The 17,277-nt window shown below is 47.1% G+C and overlaps 1 protein-coding gene across 1 annotated transcript in view; it reads left to right on the top strand.

Moving 5' to 3' along the window:
* The first annotated feature begins 14,447 nt into the window (after window positions 1–14,447).
* Scarb2 (scavenger receptor class B member 2) overlaps window positions 14,448–17,277 on the top strand; it is a 53,493-nt gene continuing 50,663 nt past the window's right edge. The window contains exon 1 of the mRNA XM_051170217.1: window positions 14,448–14,897. Coding sequence (XP_051026174.1) covers window positions 14,781–14,897 — 117 coding nt within the window. The 5' untranslated portion in view covers window positions 14,448–14,780. The remainder of the gene's footprint in view (window positions 14,898–17,277) is intronic.

Raw genomic sequence — 17,277 nt, 5'->3', positions numbered from 1 at the left:
TTTCCAGTTTACAATCTCGAGGTTCACAATGGGATCAAAGATCCTGCAACAGTGCTCACCTGGGGTCAGCTGAGGCCCCAGGAGCAGAGAGTAGACATAACTTATACCTGGCTGCTCAGCTTCCCAGGAGGCAGGTGCCTTCATCCTTAGTCCTCGCTGTTCCCCTATGGGACACTCGTTCAACAACCCATAGATACAGGATATTTGGCATTTCTAATCAATTCTTGTAAAAAATAAAAAGAAGTCATGTGTGCTATTCTCTAGATATGTACACACACACACACACACACACACACACACACACACACACACACACACCACTCTGACACCTGCTTTAAGGAAAGAAGACCCATCAAGTCATGCTTCAGGGAGCCTCACAGGATTCTGCTCTCTGGCCTCTGCCTGAGGCACAGGACTCTTTATTTTAAGTAGCAGTGTCCCTGGGAATGGCTCCCAGGTGCTTGAGGCATGGTGCTTCAGAGTTCCAAGAGAAACATATTTACCATGCCTGAGCACAGGCTGTCTGAAGGTTGATGACACAAAATACGACTGTCCAGAGTCAGGTCCTCCTTCCCACACCTTCATCCGTGAAGCAGCATTTCTCTTGTCTTCTCCTTACTCTTTTTCTGCCTCCCCACTTTTGTCCTGGAGAAATGTCACACAGTTCCTTGTCAACACCAAAGGGGATTGGGGTCCTTCGGATTCTTTAGGGCTCTACAACAAAAACCTTGACTTTTCTTGCTACTGTTAAAATCCTCTCAAAGCCTCTGCCTTCTTATTAAAGGCTAAATAATTCTCACAACACTCCAGTCTGCAGCAAGGGCTTTATGCATACAGTCACGTACCAACCACTGATGGAGATAAAATTCATTTAGGTGACATCATCACTGCGCTGACGTCAGAGTACATAAGCACATGAGGACCGCTCAGGCATTGCAGAGCACTGTCATCTACAGGACTTGTCTTTTTTCCCCCCAAAACAGGGTTTCTCTGTGTAGCCCTGGCTGTCTTGGACTTACTTTGTACACCAGGCTGGCCTCAAACTCACAGAGATCTGCCTGCCTCTGCCTCCCAAGTGCTAGAATTAAAGGCATGCGACACCATGCCCAGCTTACAGGACTTGTCTTACTCAGAGACTGTCATGTAACACAGGACTGTTAGTAAAAATCTCACCCTACCACAGAGGAGTACACCTCAGCTAAATAGTTAGTGTAGTCTCCCTCCCTCAGAGTTCTAAACTGAGGTGGAGAAGAAAGGCAGGTGGGAAAGGCTGGTGCATGCAAGTTGACTGTCAAGATAGAAGCAGTCTTCAGCATAGTCAAACCCAGACAAGCGAGTACATCAGGCCAAGAAAACCTCTGTACCTCTTTCAAGGCTTCTGTGTAACCCTCCAAAGCCATGAAAGGCAAGTTCTGTGGGGGCTGGAAGCAGATGCCTAGGGCGTAGGCCAACTTCTTACACAATCCAGCTTTGGACCCACGTGTGTTCCACCCAGTGAGGAGGTCCTGTGGTTGGTCGTGGGTTGAGATGCCTTCCACGGAGGCGCTGTGTTCAATGAACTCACAGATCTTCTGGTCTCTCATCCCCAACCTCTAAGAAACTCAACACGTATTCTCCAAACACACACACTGCTTAGGAAGAGGTTCTGGGGAAACCAACTGTGTCCTTCTTAGCTCATTTCCGGGCGATTTGGGGATTTTTGTACCCTAAGGAAGTGGCGTGGAAGCCTGAATTTCATGTAGCCGCCTTAGCCTGACGTCTGAGAGAAGAGCATCCAGGAGAATAAACTGTGCTAAGGAAAGAAAGCAGGATCCCATATAACCCAGAATTAGTATTCTGCCCAGATACTGACAAGGCACAATGCCAGCACCTTAGGATTCGGTAGGAGAAGGGTGGCATGCAGTCCCCCACCCCATGCCTGGCTCCTGCTTTCTTCTCATTAGCACTCTCACCCTCCTCTTTTTCTAACCCTTTGCTACTTAAAATGTAGCATGGAGCGTCAGAACCACCTGGGAGTTTGCTAGAAATAATCCCTTGAGCCCACATGTGTGCCAACTGCACCCAAATATGGATTTGATCCAGAACCACCTCTGGGCTGTGCACGTAAATATGAGGAGTGAAGCCGCGGGCCCATCTCCCAGGCTGAGCCAAAGACCTGCCTTTGCATAAGTCACTCTCAGCAGCTGTTGTAGTGTGTGTGTTGGTTTCTACACACTTGCATTTACAGAACAGTGTCCCTGGTATACTTTCTCAGTTGATTGGTAAGTCCTGAGACATTCAGGTATGGTCTTTGGACAGCTACCTTGTCTTAAAAAGTCCTGTCTTCCCAGATCCTGAAGATGTTGTGGGGCGGGGTAGGGGAGGATGTAAATAAAATAAAAAAAAAAAAAACTCTGAGGCCAGGGTTATAACTGCAGTAGAATGTGTGCTGAGCCTGCAGAGTCTTGGGCTCAATTTTTAGCAACTAGGAGGGAAAGACTTCCCAGAAACCTGCACAGGTGAGAAAAACAGTTTTATTAGCAAATGAGCGTTGAACAGGAGAGTGGGGGAGCAGCACAGGCAATCTGCTAAGGAGCCAGCAAGGACTCACTTTGTAGACCAGGCTGGCCTCAAACTCACGGAGATCCACCTGCCTCTCCCTCCCAAGTACTGGGATTAAACACTTGCCACCACCCTCTCAATCCCCCACCCCTGCTACCATGGCAACTCTGAATAAGAAAAGCATGTAATTGGGGCTGGCTTACAATTTCAGAGGTTTAGCTCACTTATCACCATGGCAGAAAGCATGGTGGCGTGCAGGCAGACATGGTGCCTGAAGTAGCTAAGAGTTCTGGATCTGGATCTGTAGGCAGGAGACAGAGAGAGAGAGAGAGAGAGAGAGAGAGAGAGAGAGAGAGAGAGATTGGGTTTGGCTTGGGCTTTTGAAGCCTCAAAGCCACACCCCCATTGACGTACTTTCTCCAACAAGGCCGCACCTCCCAATCCTTTTCCAGTAGTGCCACTCTCTGATAGCTAAGCATCCAAATACATGAACGGATGAAGGCCATTCTCATTCAAACCCACATAACCAGGTAAACTTGTTTTCTTTCTTTTTGGATGTGTGTTTATCCTTCCAGTAAACATCTTCTTGCTTCTTCTCTGGCCTAAGTCTTCTGGCTTGCTTATCCTCCTAGAACACCATAAACCTGGTTACTCTATGGCAGCACCCCTCCCTACCCATCCAGGCTAATTTGACTAAGTATTCTCAGAGGCAGAAGTGGAATTCCCAGGAAAGCCAGCAGGTAAAACATGGAGAAAGTGGAAAATGGATGCAAACCGGTCCATCTGGGGAAGGGAGTGGGTGAACCTGTGCAGAACCCTCGTGCAGCTGTGCTCAGTGAGTCCTTGCAGGCTGTGTCATAAGATGACTTAACTAGCAACCGCTGCGTCTGTCTGACGGAGAAGCTAGTACAGCCTCTGGCCAAGAAGTCATTGTTATGTCCTTGCAACTACTTAGTCAAATTAGGCTGAATGGAGGCAGTGCTGCCGCAGGTAGCCAGCTTTATGGTGTTCTAGGAAGGTGAGCAAGCCAGAAGACATAGGCCAGGAGTCATTGGGTAGGACATTAAAGCACTGGTTCTCAACTCCCCTGATGCTGTGACCCTTTAATATAGTTGATCATGTTGTGGTGAACCCCAACCATAAAATTATTTCATTTGCTGCTTCATAACCCGAAGGCAGGTCAAGACACACAGATTGAAAAACACCGCTTTAAAGCCTGATGGCCAGTACAGAGAATAGAAATATGCTGAGCAAAATAAAAGCCCAACCTAGGAAACAGTATGTGCCTTGATATCAATCATACGTTTTGTAATGAAAGAAAGTATAAGAAATATTAAATTATGGACTTTACAAAATCATATACTAGAAAACTTGTGTTTGGGATGAGGCATTCAAATATTTTTATCCCCGCCCCCCCCCCTCCACCTTAAAAGACTTTCATAAAAGTTTTCCAACCTATGCCACGATTCAGGCATTTGACGGCCTGGAGTAGGGACCCCTTTGCTCTTCCTTTTTGTTTCCCGTGTGCACATTAGTTTCAGACTAGCCAACTGAATTGAGACTGTGAGGTTGGACCCTAGGCAATGGGGAAAAGATACAGTCACTACCTGAGTTAGCATAAAAACCAAATACACTTAACACTGGCCCTGAGAGTAAAGGTTTGCTGCACGTGGTGCTACAGCCTTTTAGCCTCGGCACTTAGGAGGCAGAAGGCAGGTGTCCCTCTGTGAGTTCAAGGCCAGCTAGGTCTACACAGAGATCCTGGCCAGTCAAGTCTACACGGAGAAACCCTGTCTCAAAGCAACAACAACAACAACAAAAAGGAGTGTGAATCTCTTTCTTTGCAGCCCAAATGTGTCTCTAACAAGAGCTAAAGTAAGAAACAGATAATTACAGTTAGACAAAGGAGCTCCAATAATGGCTCGTTGACAGTTGTTCACATTTCCTCAATATTTTCCTAAGTGTAACCAAGAGGTTTATTAAAGTCCCCCTAAAGGACACTATACAAATACTTTGCTTTAAGGGCTGGGGATGCAACTCAGTGGTACACAGCTTTCATTGCATGTATGGGACCCTGGATTCAATCCCCAGCACCCCCAAAACAAAACAACGATTGCCAGTCAACTGGTGAGCAACTGGGACTGCAGTGGTAGGAGCTTAAGCAGGTGGCCTGCTCTGGTGCACGCAGAACATATGTGGGCGTGGCTTAGGACTCCTCAGATTGGATGCATTTACATTAAGGGCTTTATCCTTATTGGATGATTTTGTATTGGGAGATGATTTATTAGGGTTATTGAAGCGGGGAAAGTGCTCCTGTGATAGAGTGTTTGCCAAGCATGTAATGTCCTGTGCTTGAGCCTCAGCCCTATGTATACAGCCATGGATTAAGGTAGCTGGCCTGTCATTATAGCACCCCAGAGGTAGAAGCGAGAGTACCAGAGGTTAGAGGTCATTGTGGGCTACATAGTCAGTTGGAGGACAGCCTGGGAAACATGAGACGTTTGTCTGATACGGGTCAATATTTTGCTTTGCTTTTGTTTGTTTAAGTCAAGGTCTCACTATGTAGCCTGTTCCGGCCCTACGCTCATGGTTCCTCAAGAGCCTCCAGAGTGTGGGGATTAAAAGTGTGGGTTCCCCCATGCTAGATAAATTCCAAAACTAGTGGTGAATCCTGAAGCCTATCCCATCCCTTAGCGTCTGCTTCACCTCCAGCCAGTTATTTAACATATCTGGGCTTTAATTTTTTTTTTTTAATCTATAAAGTGGGAATAACAATATTACTTATCTCCTACAGGACACCTAAGGGTTAAATGAGATGAAAAACTGAAAGGGTCCAGCACTAAGCAAGTGTCAATAGCATTACAGCTGTCATGCTCCTTCCTCCTTCGGGGGTCTGGGTCTGGGGAAGCTTGCTCTCAAAGCTGCCCCTCTGCAGCCTGGGGCTTGCTGCACAGAGGACTGGAAATACCAGGTGGGCAGGGGTGGGTATCAGTGAGCCCTACACTCTTCCAGCAGAGAGAATCCAGGTTCTTACATCTCTCTCTCTGCCGGAAGGTGCCCTCCTACCTCCACCCTCACCCTCAGGGCAGGAAAGCTGCAGCATGGGGAGTACAGAGGTGGCCAAAATCACAAGCCAAAATAGGGCAGCCAAAAAGTGAAGACCTAAACCTTAATGTGCATTCTAAGTCTCACGTATTCTAGGTGGGGGGCGGGGGGAGAACCAAGAGCCAAAAGTAAGAGGCTATCTCCAGAACAGCCTCTTGGTAATTGGAGGTTGCTTTGAAGTTTCTTCATCAAAGCAGAACTGGGTCTGTGACACTTTTCACCAAATGGTATCTAGAGGCCCACTGAGCACAGAAGGGAGTCACTTCCTTTTCTGTGCTTGGTTTCAAACAGCTAATGTGGAGGAAGTAGAACTCAACCTTTGTCCAGCAATATCCCACACTCATGTGCTGAAGACTTGTTCCCAAGGTGGTGGGACCACTGAGAGGCAACTAGCTCATAAAGACTCTAATACAATTGACGGATTGCTTCATTGATGAACTCCTAGCCAAATGTGCTGTTAGGAAGAAAGACCTATCTGGAAGAAGTAGATTACTCCTGTGCTTCTAGGCAGCAGCCACAGGGATAAACCTTGGAGGTTGACATTGTCCACATGCTCCTGTCAGGATGCTCTGCCTCACTATAACCCAGAAACAATGGAACCACATGACCATGGACTGAAACCTCTGAAACTTGAGCCCAAATAAAAATGTCCTCCTTACGTTGTTTCCTCAGACAATTTCTCACAGCAGTAAAATTGATCAATGTAGTGAGAATTTTGGTTTCTTTTAAAACGCAGTTAGATATGTCCCCAAGAAGAGGCAGAGGTACCCTGAAGTGTCGGCTGCTGCTCCCCCTGCTGCTGCTCCTTTGGCTGTTGCTGTTTGCTGTTTGCTGGTTGGAGATATCCTGATGACAAAGATTGGACTTGCCACAAGGAACTCAATGACCCTAATCAGCAGCAAGTAGTCTAAAGAGAGCTACACTCGCTTTCCCCTCTAATCTTCTTTCTCGCCTATCTAGTGTTGGGGGTGGTGGAAGGGATTGGGGTGAAGAAGGGTGGTGGATATAAAAACCCAATAAAGTAGCCAAAAAGACATCTCACTTTGGCCCATGGCTTTCTTCATTTTCTTTTGTCTGTCTCTCCCTCAGAATGAGAGACGGAGTAAACTAGCTCTTATTTCAAGAACTTCTACTGGTGAAATGACTCATGAAAGATTGACCACAGTCTTGTGCTGCTTGTTCAACCTGATTTTGCAACTTGCAGGAAACCAGACCTCTCTGAGATTTTGCAATGTGCTAGCATTGCCTCGCTGAGTTCAAAAGGCAACCCCAAAGAACTCAAACCTCATTTGCGCCTACAAACGTCATCTGGAGAGAGCAGGTTTTGTGTAGGAACGTGAGAAGTGTTCTAATGCAACATTGTTTCCAACAAACTCATCGCTTTCCTTCCCCCCCCCCCAATAGATATGGGGCTGGGGATCCTAAGCAGTGGTTAATGGATTAAGAGCCTACAGCCTGCATAGGTGCCAGGTTTGTTTCAGTACTAGCTTTGCTTATGATTGGCCATACGATGATGGATTCCTCTGACAACCTCTCTGTATCTGTTTGAGAATAGAGATAGAACACCATCTTCGTAGGGCCATGGGAGGTTTAAATGAAGCACAGAAAGTCCACTGCCCAGCCATGTACATTGGGAGGTCATACTATATAGACCTCCGCTGTTGTGCTTTTATCCCTCTCCCCCTGGGGATTAAATTCAGGTAGAGTATTAGGCAAGGGCTCTACCACTGAGCTACATCCCCCAACTCATGTTTTTGTTTGTTTGCTTATAGGGCCAAAGGGGCTGGAGAAATAGCTTAATGGTTAAGAACACTGGCTACTCTTCCAGAGGATCTGAGTCCAATTCCCAACGCAGCAGTTATGACCATATATTAAGCTTTAAGGAGTCTGATGCCCTCTTCTGGCCTCGACAGGTACCGAGGACACACATGGTGCACAGACACACATGCAGGCAAAACACCCCTAAACATAAAGTTTTTAAAAAATGGGGCTTCAATTTGTAGCTCAGGCTGGCCTTGGATTTCAAACCCTCCTGCCTCAGGCTCTCAAATGCTGGGATTACAGACATGTACCACCACAGCTTGTTTCTTTTCTCTTTTTTTCTCCCCTGCCTCTTCATTTACTATCCAGTCCTGTACCTCACCCCAAACCCAGGTTAGGAGCACTAGGCTAGCGTGCATAAAGCCCTGGGTTTGAGTCCCAGCCGTGGTGTGAAGAAAACACTGTGCTTGTTGTTTCAGGAGAGAGAAGGAAGGAACAAAGCAAATTGTTTTCCTCTTCCTCGTTTTTTATGTTTTGGAAAAAAACAAAACTACATACTTAGGTGGGGGATGGGGAGGGGAAAATGATAATCTGTAGAGAAGGATTCTTGCAGTATAACAGGATCCTAAAGAAAATAAAGACCTAGCCTAGGTAACAAAGATGAAAATGGAGAAGCCACGAAGAGGCAGTAGAGATGGCTCCTCTGCCCTGGCATGGCATGGGTATGGGAAAAGAAGAGCAGCAAAGGACCTTTGTTCCAGGGAATCGCACCTTGTATCCACAAAGATGTTTGTGGTTTTGGGCTTCAAATATTTTTGCATTCATTTGTCTTATGTACATGAATGGTTTTTGCCTGCACGTGTCTGTGTCCCATTCTCATGCCCGGCTCTCTCAAAGGTAAGAAGAGGGTGTCAGATTGCCTGGCACTGGATTTAGGGATGGTTGTGAGCTGTCATGTGGGTGTAGGCAATCAAACCTGGGTCTTCTGCAAGAGCAACAAACACTCTTAAGCAACGAGCTGTCTCTCCAGGTCCAACAAAGACGTTTGTAATATCTCATGTTGGATCTATCGGCGAGGGAGCAAAGAAGGAGAAAATAAATGTCTCTATAGATCTTGCATTGCTCGGGGCAGTAGACACATCCAAATATTTATAAATGATATGTATCTATGACAGCACATTTTACAGAACATCTTTAAATTAAACAATCAGAAAACCCAACTGGAAAAACACCTTGGCCCTGAATTTATTACAAACTAAGGAAGATTATTTTCATTCTTTTTAGGCTCTTGAAATATTAAAATAATTAAAAATGACAAAACATATTATTTCGGTTTTTTTAGTTTCTGTGTGTGTGTGTGTGTTCATGCACACATGCTCCTGCTTACCCTGCAAGGTCATAGGACAACATTTGGCAGTGGTTTACTTCTTCCACTGTGGATTTCAGTGATTATACTCACATCAGCTTGCATGGCAGTCATTTTTACCGGCTGAACCAGCTCACAGACTCTACATGGTGTTTCTCATATTTTATAGCACAACAAGTCACCTCAAATTTAGTAACTGAATACACAGTCACTTATTTGTTTATTATTCTTCATTGGGCAGAGCTCTACAGGGTGGCCCTTCACCTCTCTCTAATGGGGCCAAAGGCTGAATCTATCTGGGAACTTTACTGGGGCTGTGAAATCATCCGTGATGGTTGTTTATTCTCCAGGGTCACGTGACCACTCAGTAGTCTAATGGAGCTTCTGTCATGGTGGTTGGACCCAAAGAAGGTAATGGAGGGAGCTGGTTCCCCTCAGGTCTAAGAGCTTCGGAACTGCGTTGGCTCTGCCAGTCTCACTTGGTGATGTCAGGCTGAGATGCCAGACCAGCTCACAGGATAGAAACTCAAGCTCCCTTTGATAAGCTGAGCAGTGTGAATCTTCCAAGAAATTGATTGATGGGCAGTCACACTGGAAGCTACACGAGGTTATTTAAGAGGATGTTGTTTTGCTGGGTGTAGCTCAGTGGTTAAATGCTTGTCTACCCCGTGGGCGGCCTTGGGTGTATCATAAACGTTTACAGTGAACCACGTGACTAATCTTGAGTGTGAGGTCAACCTTCTAAATTTAAGTTGGAACCTGTGAAAGGCAGGCAGATCTTGAGTTCCAGGATAGCCTGGCCTATCCAACAAGTTCCAGACCAGCCTAGGCTACTAGTGATACCCTGTCCCAAAAAAACAAGAAAGTAATGTTAAAATAGTGATTGAAAGAGTTCTCTTCCTCTCCTGCTCCTGCCCAACAGTCTCGTCTTAGAATCTGGGGAGAAAATTCTTTATTTCTGAGTCCTAAATGTAGGACACCAACAAGCACCGTGCCCACTCATTCCTAAGTGCCCTTCTTATTGGATGAAAATGTCCAACTTAATGTACAGAGAGGTCATTAGGAAGCCCTCTGTCTACTTTCCAGGGTGTCAGCTTCCCCAGCATAGAGGTGCTGACCTTGCCCCAAGCACCTGCCTTTCCCAGGGCTATTTGCCTGCATGCCTGGCAAGCCAGGGCCTCACTCTGGAGATGAGGGTGGCATTTCACCTGCAAGTGAGATGATTCTATGGCAATTAAAATAATAATAATAATAATCCCATTAGAAGTGCAGGCAGTATGTCCCACAGACCAGAAATGAGGAAGTCCCAAGAGGCATTGTGAAGGTGATCAGAACTGGGCCAAAAGTTCATGAATGTCACCGCATTCGTGTGGTGGAGAAGATGGAGCTGGATAGAAGGGCATCAGGCCAGGTTGTGCCAGGCATCAGTGTAAGATGGGAATTACTGTGGGATGACAGTATGTTATTTTTGGAGCACACATTGTTTTTTAAAACCTGTTGGTATTTTCTGTAATCAGGACACTCTTGTTCTGTCGCTGTGTTGAGAACATTTTTAAAATGCTGGTCTGGTCAGCTGTGCTAGGAGGAACCGAGAATGGGATTTTTGTCCTGCTCCGGCCGAAGATTTAAAGGGGAATCATACAGAAGAAATAGTAAAAGAGCCCTATTGGGAAGGTAAGCTGAGGACAAGTGAACTGGAAGCCTGTTTATGGGTGCTGAGATATGCTCTCAAACCTTTCTCTGTCCATCTCCCATAGTCTGGAACTATTCCAGTGACTCAGACAGAGATAGGAAAGGACCTCAAGCACCTGACACCATTAGCACAGCTGTGATCCCAACACTGGGGAAACTGAGGCAGGAAAATCATGATTCTGAGACCAGCTTTGGGCTATACAATGAGATCATCTTGAACAAAACGAACAAGCAAATGAAGCAAAATGGACCTTAGGATTCTAGGTGTGGTGTCTCATACCTGTAATCCCAGCGCCCAGGAGACTAAGATGGTGTAGGGTTGGGGGGCGGGGTAGGGTTGTGGCAGTGAATTCAAGGCCACCCGTTGACATGTCAGTATGGATGGGGTATCTCATGTTGTCCCTAGATGAGGGACTACGAAAGGGGAGAGTAAGTCTTTCCCAAGGATGATGCCACTAATCTGTTATCAATACCTTGGGGTCAGCCCTAAAAACATACATATAAGCAACACTAAAGGGATTGAGTGGGTTATATATGTGTATATGTATATATATGTTATTCACAGATATATGATAGTAATTTTAAAAGGCCATGACTGGGGACGGGGGAGGGATGGAAAGGAGGGCATAAGGCAGGAGAGTAGAATGATGTAATATAGTACACACACACACACACACACACACACACACACACACACACTTGAAGAAGGCGCTGTGCTGGAATTAGGGATCAGAGTGGGAATGAGGGTGGTTGTCTATGAAGTTCGTGATCTAGGATGAACCAGCCAATAGAGTTAGATTTAGAAATCAGAGGTGGGAGCCGGGTGTGGTGGTGCACGCCTTTAATCGCAGCACTCTGGAGGCAGAGGCAGGAGGATGACCATGAGTTTGAGGACAGTTTGGTCTACAAAACAAGTCCAGGGCAGCCAAGGCTACACAGAGAAACCCTGTCTCAAAAAACCAAAAAAAAGAAAAGAAAAGAAAAGAAAAGAAATCAGAGGTGGGGACTGGAGGCTACTTAGAAATGCTTTTTCCGGCCAGGCGTGGAGGCACATGCCTTTAATCCCAGCACTTGGGAGGCAGAGGCAGGTGGATTGCTGTGAGTTCAAGGCTAGCCTGGTCTACAAAGTGAGTTCAGGACAGCTAAGGCTACATAAAGAAACCCTGTCTCGAAAAACAAACAAACAAACAAACAACAACAACAAAAAAGAAGAAGAAGAAGAAGAAGAAGAAGAAGAAGAAGAAAGAAAGAAAGAAAAGAAAAGATGGGTAGAGGCGGGGGCTTCAGCGGTTCAAGGTCATCCTTCTACACAGCGAGTTCCAGGCCAGCCCTTGACACAGGAGACTGTCGTTTAGACATGGGGAATCTGAGGCAGCTGTTTCCAGGCACAGTTGTTTCTAGCACATTCTTCTATTAGTCCAACAACTCACTGTGTCTGCCATAAGCCAAAGAGAAGAGGAGGAGTCCACTCCCCTCAAGAGAAGGGAGGTGGAGTTGTTGCTATTCTTTGACAATCACTCCGTCTCACCAAGTCCTCAGCAAGCCTCTTGATTCCTGCCTCTGGGTTCTCAGTAGGCACAGAGCAGAAACAGTGATGTCATTTTGGAAGCCAGTGGCCCTGGGCCCTGCACCAGTCAAGACCTGCCATGGGCCTGTAAAGTGATCTAGTGTTCCCCAGAATCCTTACAAGATTAATCTCGGGCTTCTGTGGGTGCCCAGATTGATAGGAATGACATAGTAGGAGTTGGGGGACACATTACAGTGGGTACAGTGTTTGCCTGGCACGCAAAAAGCCCTGGGTTTGAGCCCTAGCACAGCATAAAGCCAAAATCGTGATCACCTAGACTGTCGGCACTTGACAGGCAGAAGCCAGAAGACCAGAAGCGTACTACCCTCCTGCATAGCAAGAGTGAAGTTAGGCTGGAATACATGAAGCCTTTCCTTAAAATTGAAGGAAAAACAAAACAAAACAAAAAAACAAAAAACAGACGAAAGAAAAAATAGCATGGTAAAAAGTAAAAGAAAATGAGAAAAACTGTAAGGTGTGTGCATAGAATCTACACACTTTTTTTCCTTAGGCTTTAATTTTCAGATCACTTACAATTCCTTTTTTTAATGTTTACATTTTTATTTGTTTACTTATTTATTTTGTTTTTTGTTTTTGTTTTTTTCCAAGCAGGGTTTCTCTTTGTAGCCTGGGGCTGTCCTAGACTCACTTTGTAGACCAGGCTGGCCTCAAACTCACATCAATCCACCTGCTTCTGCCTCCCAAGTGCTGGGATTAAAGGCGTGCACCACCAAGCCCAGCCACTTACAATTCTTAATACAAAGGAATGCTGTGGAAATCATTACACTATTGTTTATAAAATTATAACAAACAAATAAATAAATCTGTGCAGACCCAACTGTCTTGAATCTAACTAACTACATAGTATATCAGCAACAGTGTAACTTACATTAAATTCTTTTCTTTCCTTCTTTCTTTTGCCTCCTCCTCCTCTTGCACCTCCCTCCACTCTCCTCCTCCTCTTCCTCCTCCTTCTCTTTCCATTTTTGAAACAAGGTCTCCCTATATTATGCATGCTGGCCTCAGATGCCAAGCTTACTTGACTATTTTCCATCCTGGTTGGTTGAATCCTTAATGATAAGTAGAACAGACTGGCAAAAAAAAAAAAAAAAAAAAAAAAAAAAAAGTCCTCCTAGATCTTCCCTGCAGATGGCATTGGTGACTGTTGGCGGCTCAGCTGCTGAGCACTACTGAAATCTACCCTGTGGTTTTTTAGGTCCCCCACTCCCACCCCCGGTTGATAAAGACCAACTTTTCAAGGTTGCTCCCAGTCTGCAGACTGAGCACAGTGGGGGCAGTTGAGGCAGGCCTGTGTCTGTGGTGTGTCAGAATTCTGGGACGTGCCAGTTTGGCTCAAGGACCAGCCTCCTCCCAGGACTTTGCAGTATTTGCAGTGTAGTGCCTGGCACTTCTTTCCCATCACATAATCACACCTGCATCCCAGCTCGAGTTCCCCTTATAAACCTGAACAGCCCCCCACCCCCCATTGCCCCCCTCCCCAACATGAATTCTGGAGAACTGGGATAGCTAGTGGCCTTCATAATAGAGCTGTTGTGGGGTTTGATGTGTGTGTGTGTGTGTGTGTGTCTGTGTGTGTGTGTGTGTGTGTGTGTGTATTGGGGGCGCATGGAATTAACTCTCATTCAACTAATGTTGAGCAAAACCGACAATAAACACCTGTTCGACTTGCTTCTGTTAACACCCTTCATCCAGGACACAGTGAGACTTTCAAATCTGATCTTCGAGGGCTTGCCACCACATACCCTGCACTGTAGGGCCTACACACTCGAGCCTAGTCAGCAGTTCAGTCCTTCTTGCCTTCCAGGTGTTGCTTTCACGCCTACTGCCTTTGCCTTCCATCCAAGAAACGCCTCTTTCCCGCTTTCTTTCTTTCTTTTTTTGTTTTTGTTTTTTGTTTGTTTGTTTGTTTGTTTTTTTCGAGACAGGGTTTCTCTGTGTAGCCTTGGCCATCCTGGACTCACTTTGTAGACCAGGCTGGCCTCGATCCGCCTGCCTCTGCCTCCCGAGTGCTGGGATTAAAGGCGTGCGCCACCACGCCCGGCTCCTTTCCCGCTTTCTTAAGGACACACTCTGAATATTCTGAAGACCCAGTTTAACCCATGAGGCAAATGTCGCGCTGCTGGCACAGCTCAGCAAAAACACTTGTTGCACTGTGCTAAAAAATCTTCGGGCGAACCCAGAAGATCCTCACTGTTAGGCCCTTAGCGCAGATCTGCCTGAGAAAGAAAGCCGAGAATCTGGAAGGGCGATTTCATTTCTCTGAGTGACCGCGCCGCCTGCAGGCAGAGGGTGCAGGCGCAGCGCTGGCGGAATCTCCGAGGCCGCTGCAGGCCACATGATTGGCAGGCTCCGCTCGGCCCCGCCCGCATCCCTCTGCAGTCGCCGGCCACCGCCGCTGTCGCCGCCGCCGCGGGTTGCTGGCGAGCCCCACCGGATCGCGTCACCGTTCTGCGCGCTCCCTGCTCCTCCCTGGCTGCTTTAGCGCAAGAAAGCGAAACCCAGGCGGCCCCCAGCACCCGTCGCGCCGGCTCGGTGCTTCGCGGGCCGCGGTCACCCAGCGCGGACACCAGAGCTGTGCACACCTCGCGGACGGCGACCGAACCGGCACCCGGAGGACTCGGGAGCCGCAGGGTCCCCGGGGCTTTGGGCGACTGCTGCGCGGCCTTGGCCGAGGCTTTTTCCAGCTTGCTGTTGGGTCGCGGGCCTGGCCTGTGAGCCGCGCGCAGAATGGGTAGATGCTGCTTCTACACGGCGGGGACACTGTCTCTGCTGCTGCTGGTAACCAGTGTCACGCTGCTAGTGGCTCGAGTCTTTCAGAAGGCAGTGGATCAGACGATCGAGAAGGTGAGGCAGGCTAGGGTGTGTGTGTGTGTGTGTGTGTGTGTGTGTGTGTGTGTGTGTGTGTGTGTGTGTGTGTGTGTGTGTGTGTGTGTGTTTCCAAGCCACCCACCCACTGCAGACCCGTGAGTAGGGAGAGTTGCTCTGGTGCGGATCCTGCAAAACGCAGCCCTTGTTTGTCCCTTGTCTCTTGGGCTTGGCTGGATGCGGAGCCTTGAGGTGACTCCTTTAAATAACCTGTAAATCTACAGGTCTTGACTTTTAAGAAAAGCCTTGAGTTTGCGTTCTATCGTTAGCATTTCTCCCCGCCCCTCTACGCACCCAGTCTGTTGAGCCCTGTTTCTCACCCACTTCTTAAAGAAAAAGCACGGTGGAAGAAGAGGCAGGTTTTGTTGGCTGCCCGCTTGGCCTTTGAAGCTGAGCTGGGGATGAGAAGTGGGTGAGAGGTCTATTGTGTTCTTGACTTCCTGGACAGGGAAGGCAGGTGGTAAACAGGCTAGGCTTTTGGCATGGGTGACATTCTACCCATCGCAATCAGTGCCTAGGAGCTTTGTGTCTGTCTCACAGACAGCCTTGTTGCCTTGTCTCTGTTTCAGCCTTGCTCTTCTCTGCCATTACGGGAGCCTTTAGGCCCCACAGGGTGGATGATGACTGGAGATTGTAAAGCGAGTCATGTGAAAGACTTCTCCACCCTGAGAGCGCCCGGGTCATTTCTTTCTATTAGCCTTTCACCCACTCCACCAAGCTCCGTGGAAAGAGGAAGAGGAGAGAGTTACTAGGATCACTTTTTCCTTTAAAAATAAAGAAGGAGGTAGATAAATGTCACCCGAGTAGCCTGCTTGCCTTCCTTCCTTCCTTTCTTTCTTTCCTTCTTTCCTTCTTTCCTTCTTTCGGTTTTTCGAGACAGGGTCTCTCTGTGTCTTGGCTGTCCTGGACTAACTTTGTAGACCAGCCTGCCCTCGAACTCAAAACGATCCACCTGTCTCTGCCTCCTCCCAGTGCTGGGATTCCATGCCTGGCCGGAGTAGCCTTTCTCATTAGCATCATATTCATGCATAAAGTCCTGCTGGTCTGTGTTCCTGTCACCCAGGTATAAACACTTAGACTTGGTCTGCTTGGAATCACTGTACTTACTCCTGGTTAATAAAATTACTTGCCTTGTTCCAAATGCCAGGAGATGAAATCCCTAAACAGATTCCCAGTAGTAACCAGTTACTTGGAATCTGGCAATTAAAGACTTTTTTTTTTTTTTAAGAGTCAAGGCCAGAGCCTCAGCCAAGCTTTAATGAGATGGCATTGCCAAGAGAAGACCAGGCCCTCTGTCTAAGCTTCTCAAAGACTATTGTGTCTCTGAGCACGTGTGTTCAAGGACAAAACAAACCCTTTCTCTACTCTCCACATCCAAACTCAAGGCTAGTCTTAAACTCTTGCTTTGCTAGCTTGAGCTAAGGAATACAACAGTCAGGATATGGGTTTATTTTGGGGGGAGGCGGTCTGGTGGGATAAGTGGTTCTCCCAGCACCTCAGCCACAACCACTCTGATTCTTTGTGAATTCAGTTGTACAGAGACCTGTTGGGGAGGCAGCGTCACAGAACCTGAGTTTCTGTTTGATCAGAAGTGGTTTTCTTTCTGGGAGGAACCTGAATAATAAATTGCAGTACAGGAGATTTATAGAACTGCCCGGCCCCAGCTGCAGGACACTGTGCCGAATGGTGTCTGCTAGGAAGGAAATAGGGATGTTTTAAGTCGTGGGAGGTTCACCCAGTGGGCGCTTTCCTGGGTAACTTGTGGGTTCACACCAAACAGAGGGAAAGCCCAAAAAGGACTTTACAGATGAGAAATGCGGAGAATGAGTGTTGGCTCCACAGGCACCAGCTGAGTAGCCTGGGCTGCTTGTTGAATCTTTCTTTCGGTTTTCCCTTTTAAGACTGTCTGAGCTGGGTGTGGTGGCACACACCTTTAATCCCAGCACTCAGGGAGGCAGAGGCAGGAGGATCGCTGTGAGTTCGAGGCCAGCCTAGTTTACAAAGTGAGTCCAGGATAGTCAAGGCTACACAGAGACCCTGTCTCAAAAAAAAAAAAAAAAAAAAAAAGAGTGTCTCATTATGTAGCTCAGGTTGGTCCTAGACAGCACAGCTCTTGTCTTGGGCACCCAGGTGCTGAGCTCACAGCATGCATATCACACCTGGCTCTGCTTATCTGTTTCTTTTTTGTTGTTGTTGGTTTCTTTTGTTTTTTAGGGAGAGGGTCTCATGTAGCACAGGCTGGCCTCAAAGTCACTACAGAGCTGAAACTGATTCTCCTGCTTTTGTGTCCTGGGTGCTGGGGAGACAGATGTGCTTTGCCACACCTGGCTTACACAGTGCTATGATCAACCTGGGGTTT

The sequence above is a fragment of the Acomys russatus genome, chromosome 28 (genome assembly GCF_903995435.1).
Source record: "Acomys russatus chromosome 28, mAcoRus1.1, whole genome shotgun sequence".
Lineage (NCBI taxonomy): Eukaryota > Metazoa > Chordata > Mammalia > Rodentia > Muridae > Acomys > Acomys russatus.
The sequence above is the reverse complement of the archived record's forward strand: the minus strand, read 5'-3'. Positions and strand labels throughout refer to the sequence as shown.